At 38.4% G+C, this 6,000-nt stretch overlaps 1 protein-coding gene across 1 annotated transcript in view; it reads left to right on the top strand.

The window, feature by feature from the left end:
• EIF3H (eukaryotic translation initiation factor 3 subunit H) overlaps nt 1-6,000 on the top strand; it is a 73,648-nt gene that overhangs the window by 1,066 nt on the left and 66,582 nt on the right. The window contains exon 3 of the mRNA XM_009277246.1: nt 1,256-1,412. Within this exon, the coding sequence (XP_009275521.1) occupies nt 1,256-1,412 (157 nt within the window). The remainder of the gene's footprint in view (nt 1-1,255; nt 1,413-6,000) is intronic.

Raw genomic sequence — 6,000 nt, 5'->3', positions numbered from 1 at the left:
AAACAACCCCAGTTCCCTCAGCCGCTCCTCAGAAGACTTGTTCTCCAGACCCCTCACCAGCCTCGTTGCCCTTCTCTGCACACGCTCCAGCACCTCAATGTCCTTCTTGTAGTGAGGGGACATAAATTTGTGACAAAAAATTGTGACATAAAATTCTGCTAAACAGCCAAGGAGAAAGCTAGGGGCAAATATATGTTCCTGATGTGTAAATATGAGCTCAACTTTTTTTTTTTTTTTTTTTTTCCCCCTTTAGAAAATGCACTAAATACTAGTATTTGTACAAAATCTGTTCTCAGGGTGGTTGAGCTGAAATCCATTACACTAGTCTGTTTGCCAACAGACACTGAAGTAGTATTGCTTTAATGACAACATAGTCATCAGACATTTTCTGGTGCATTTTGCTTGGATGGATTAGGATTTAGTGAAATAAAAGCCACTTGTGCTTGACAAAGTATAAGTTCTTTCAAGTCTGTGATTGTGGTTAGTTTCTTATCTTGTTCTGGTTCTTGTTGTTAAGCATAAAATTTTACTTAAATGTGAAGTGTTTCTCGCAAATGGTTGACTATTTTTGAGTGTTTTTGTTCATACTGTTCCAATTTACAGTATCATCTCATGAGAATTATTCATTGTGGAATTCAGACTTAGGGAAGGAAGTGAGAATTATTTTATTAAAAATATGATGAGTAATTTGTGCTCTTTTTTCTTTCTTTTATCATTCATTATTCTTAAATAACCTATGACACAGTTTACAAAATATAAATTACATTGTCATCTGAAGTAAAACTGCAGTGAGATGTAATTTTGAAGGTTAAAGCAACTGAACTTTGATGTATTTTGTGCCTTTTAAAAATTTCCTACCAGTTTCTGCATAGTTACTTTTGAGGTGTTTTGATAGCTTCTTGTGCAATGTTTCCCTCAGGAGAGAGCTTATTGCCCCTACAAGATAGCTTTCAACAGTTACAGCAACAAGGTAAAGTGAAAAAGATCAATATTTCATTTCAGAAGGGCGTTTCAGAAAATTGGTTTAGAACTGCATTTTGACTGTTCATTTAATGGTCTTTTTTATTCTCCTATAATATTAGGATGGTCTCCAGTTCTTCAACCTGTATTAAAATTGCTGGTGTTTAAGCCAGTAGCTCACTTGGTTTGCAGCTCTAGTTTACGCAACACTTCAACAATTTAAAAATTCCAAATACATAGTTTGAGGACAAAAAAACCCATTGCATAATACGATTTTCTTGTCTTTGTGTTCTAGGTTGTGTTAAAGATCATTAAACATTACCAAGAAGAAGGACAGGGGAATGAAGTGGTCCAGGGAGTGCTGCTGGGTCTTGTGGTGGATGACAGACTTGAAATCACAAATTGCTTCCCTTTCCCTCAGCATACAGAAGATGATGCAGACTTCGATGAAGGTAATGGTTACAGTTTTGCAAAACTTTAGGTAAAAAAAAAAAAAGTCCATATGTGCAAAAAAGGATTTTTATTTTTTTTCCACAGTGACCAGAAGCTTGTATGTGATCAGAGAGTATTTTCATTTGACTTGAGGTATCAATGTGTTACTTACAATGCCATCCTGCATATCCAACTGAAATCTTGTCTCTGTAAGGGAAGTTATAGGGATAAATACTGTATTATATGGACACGCTTACTTTAGAGCAGGACGGTCCACACAGGAAGTTACATAAGTTTCCAGTCAGTAATTCATATAGACTTTAAAACTTTTTATGAAAATGGCTGTGTGTGTATTATATGTATGTGTATATATACATGTACATATGTACGTAGTCAGGCATACAGATTGCCCCTCTGTAGATTTATTTGTATGTGTTAAGTACTCTTTGAAAGCCTGGAGAGCAGAGCTTCTTAAGTTTAAGAGCACTGGCTAACTTGAAATCTGGGTGATATTTTTGTTTCTCCAAGTGAGCTAGAAGTAGCATCAGTGGTTTCTATCTGTCTTGGTGTTTCCTTGCTGGTCCTAGTAATGTTTTGTTATTGCCACTGTAAGTCAGTATAATTGGCTTGACACAGAATGGTATAAAATCATAAAGTAAACTTGAAAGGCTTAGAATTCTAATCTTGGTAATATATATATATATGTGTGGGTGTGTTTAATGATACTAGTAGAAATGCTTCTTTGTTAGGGCTTAAGGAGAGACAGTTTATCTTCAAGAGTAAAGTGGCAATGTAGTCACGGTAGTTGTGGTTAAGTTTTGGTTTGTAGCATGATTCTATCTACTTTTGATAATTCAGTGTAAGTGAGATTACTTAAAGTATAAACCGCTTGTTCTTGCTTATAATGAGGTTAGTTATTAGTAAATTAATGTTTTATCTTATTATGAAAGAATCTTAGACTCTGCCTTTAAAACAGAGATCATTTTAAGAATTCTTTGCAATTTGGTAAGGTTTCTTAGCTGTTTATTGCTTCTGTTGTGGGATTATACAATTTGCTATATGAAAAAAAAGAAAAAGCAAACTGCAAGGGAATCTTAATTGTTCTACATTAATATGGTGCTTGAGTCAGAACTACATTTTATTAAAGCCTGAAAGATGTTTTAAAGATTCCTTCTCTTCTGGGGCTCTTCAAAGGATTGGAGTAATCTAAATTTTTAATTGGGGCCCATGCTTCAGTTTTTCCTGTAGAAAATGGCTGAATTGTTTCCATGTAGCTAGGAAGGTACATGGAAGGCACTCCTAGGCAAGCAAGGAGTGAAATAAATTTCTTAGTTTCTGAGATGGATTCATCTCACCATATGATGGCTACCATGCTGAAGTTGTAAGCCTGTGATCTTGTATGCAAGGTTCAACTGTTTCTGCTTGGGAGAAATTTTATTCCAAGAAAGTGACTCTTGTTACCAGTCTTTCTTTTTCCCTTTTTAGCAAGTAGGCAATAATCCTGGCATTAAGTAAGGTGCAAAAGGCAATGCTTGTGGAGCTTCCCTCACCTGGATGTCTTGGCTCGTCAACCTTCTGTTCCCATGCTGCAGGCACAGAAAGAAGAGCAAACTCTAGCCAGAGTGGAAAGTGAACCTATCACAGTGACGCCGATGCATACCTCTAGCAGTGACAGGGAATTTGCAGCCAGGTCAGGGGAGCTTGCCTGTGCTGAATCATAGAATCATTTAGGATGGAAAAGACCTTCAAGATCATCAAGCCCAGCCGTTAACCTAGAACTGCCAAGTCCACCACTAAACAATGTCCCTAAGCACCACATCTACACGTCTTTTAAATACCTCCAGGGATGGTGACTCCACCACTTCCCTGGGCAGCCTGTTCCAATGCTTGACAACCCTTTTAGTGAAAATGTTTTTTATAATATCCAATCTAAACCCCCCCGGCGCAACTTGAGGCCATTTCTTCTTGTCCTATCACTTGTTACTTGGGAGAAGAGACCGACACCCACCTCGCTACAACCTCCTTTCAGGTAGTTGAACCCTATAAGCCAACCTCGAGCCATTTTGTATTGGTCTTCATCTAGCCTCTACTGTATGCGTCACGGAGGGGTTCCCTCTGTATTCTTCTCAGTGAAGTACAGTTAAATAGACTGAACCATTCAGGAAATGCACAGCACTCATGTTCATTCTGCATTCCCTTTACTTAGGGACTGTTCAGCCCTTTGACCTATGTGGTAGAGGCTAGGGAAGATGAAAACCTAAACAAAATGGCTCTTGAGGTTGCCAGCTGAGGGTTAGGTGCCTTTTTAGGCTCTACATAGAGTTGTCTTCTGTCTTGCCAATGTGAAAAACAATAATGTTTTATAAATACTCCTTGTTTGTTTTCCCTGGAGCTATGTTTCCCTATGCAAGCATCCTGCCAGATTTTCAAAAGATTCTTTTTTCTTCTAGATACAGATACTCCAGCAGAGAAATCTCTTGTTATATGCCAGAACGTTAAAATTCAGGATGCTAAAAACCAAACAAGGCACCTCCCTCCCCCTAAGACTTGTGTGTTACATCAGTGTCACAAGTGGCTTTATATATTTGCACAAATTCAGGCCCAGTGATACAGAAGGAAAGAATAGGGGACTTGGCTCTGCAGTGCCTCCATCACCCAGAATGATACTTAAGATTGTTCTCTTTGGTCAGAATAATGTTGTATTGTCTTTTCTTCTTGCTTAGTGTATATATTTTTTATAATTTTTTTTTTTTTCCCCTTGTCTAAGATTCTGGAATAGGAACAATCCTATTGAGATTCCAAGTTTCTGGGCCTGCAGAAAGCATTTCTTAGCGGACTTTGGTCATACTTCATCTTGTGCTGCCAAGTCCACCACTAAACAATGTCCCTAAGCACCACATCTACACGTCTTTTAAATACCTCCAGGGATGGTGACTCCACCACTTCCCTGGGCAGCCTGTTCCAATGCTTGACAACCCTTTTGGTGAAGAAGTTTTTTCTAATATCCAATCTAAACCCCCCCGGCGCAACTTGAGGCCATTTCTTCTTGTCCTATCACTTGTTACTTGGGAGAAGAGACCGACACCCACCTCGCTACAACCTCCTTTCAGGTAGTTGAACCCTATAAGCCAACCTCGAGCCATTTTGTATTGGTCTTCATCTAGCCTCTACTGTATGCGTCACGGAGGGGTTCCCTCTGTATTCTTCTCAGTGAAGTACAGTTAAATAGACTGAACCATTCAGGAAATGCACAGCACTCATGTTCATTCTGCATTCCCTTTACTTAGGGACTGTTCAGCCCTTTGACCTATGTGGTAGAGGCTAGGGAAGATGAAAACCTAAACAAAATGGCTCTTGAGGTTGCCAGCTGAGGGTTAGGTGCCTTTTTAGGCTCTACATAGAGTTGTCTTCTGTCTTGCCAATGTGAAAAACAATAATGTTTTATAAATACTCCTTGTTTGTTTTCCCTGGAGCTATGTTTCCCTATGCAAGCATCCTGCCAGATTTTCAAAAGATTCTTTTTTCTTCTAGATACAGATACTCCAGCAGAGAAATCTCTTGTTATATGCCAGAACGTTAAAATTCAGGATGCTAAAAACCAAACAAGGCACCTCCCTCCCCCTAAGACTTGTGTGTTACATCAGTGTCACAAGTGGCTTTATATATTTGCACAAATTCAGGCCCAGTGATACAGAAGGAAAGAATAGGGGACTTGGCTCTGCAGTGCCTCCATCACCCAGAATGATACTTAAGATTGTTCTCTTTGGTCAGAATAATGTTGTATTGTCTTTTCTTCTTGCTTAGTGTATATATTTTTTTTATAATTTTTTTTTTTCCCCTTGTCTAAGATTCTGGAATAGGAACAATCCTATTGAGATTCCAAGTTTCTGGGCCTGCAGAAAGCATTTCTTAGCGGACTTTGGTCATACTTCATCTTGTGTTAATGCAGGGACTGTTGCACTGGCTGAAGGGCCACAGTACCCCAGCTGCCCTTCTCCTGAGGGGGGGGAAATGGGGAACAACCTTGGTGTGGTTATCTGTTGGCAAACTAATCTGCTGTGCTGAGAATTGAGTGAATACACCCAAAAAATAATTTCTTCTGTATCATTTTGCAAGAGCTCTAGGAACAGGTCACCTGAAAAATACTCATTTGCCTTGTGGTCTCGAGGTAATCGTTGTTAAGAGAATTGAGCTTATGTACAGGAGGGTGATATTTGAGCAAACAAACTCTTGGATAATTGGCAAGAGACACTTAAGCTAATGTTTTCCTTTTTTAAACTGAGCAAATCTAATATAAAACACATTTTTGAGGGTGCTAAGAAAATATCCTTAATTTGAACTTGAAATAGGTATGCATAACACTTAAGAATCAATTTTATAAAGATGTATTTCTAACTTGTTAGCAACAACCATTTCTTCAGATATGCTTAGCTATGCTTTTGTTATGGTGCCATTTTGTCTCTTGCTGCTAATGCCTGAGATAATACTAAGTTTTGACTATTTGCTGCAACAGAATTCCTTCAAAAATTTCATTTCTTATTTAAAACCCATACCCAAACTTGTTCTTTTAGCACAAGAACATTTTTTAGTGCAGTTTGAATTGGACTA

Source organism: Aptenodytes forsteri, unplaced genomic scaffold, assembly GCF_000699145.1.
Source record: "Aptenodytes forsteri isolate BGI_AS27 unplaced genomic scaffold, ASM69914v1 Scaffold49, whole genome shotgun sequence".
Taxonomy (NCBI): domain Eukaryota; kingdom Metazoa; phylum Chordata; class Aves; order Sphenisciformes; family Spheniscidae; genus Aptenodytes; species Aptenodytes forsteri.
Note: the sequence above shows the minus strand (reverse complement) of the source record. Positions and strands in the feature narration are given on the sequence as shown.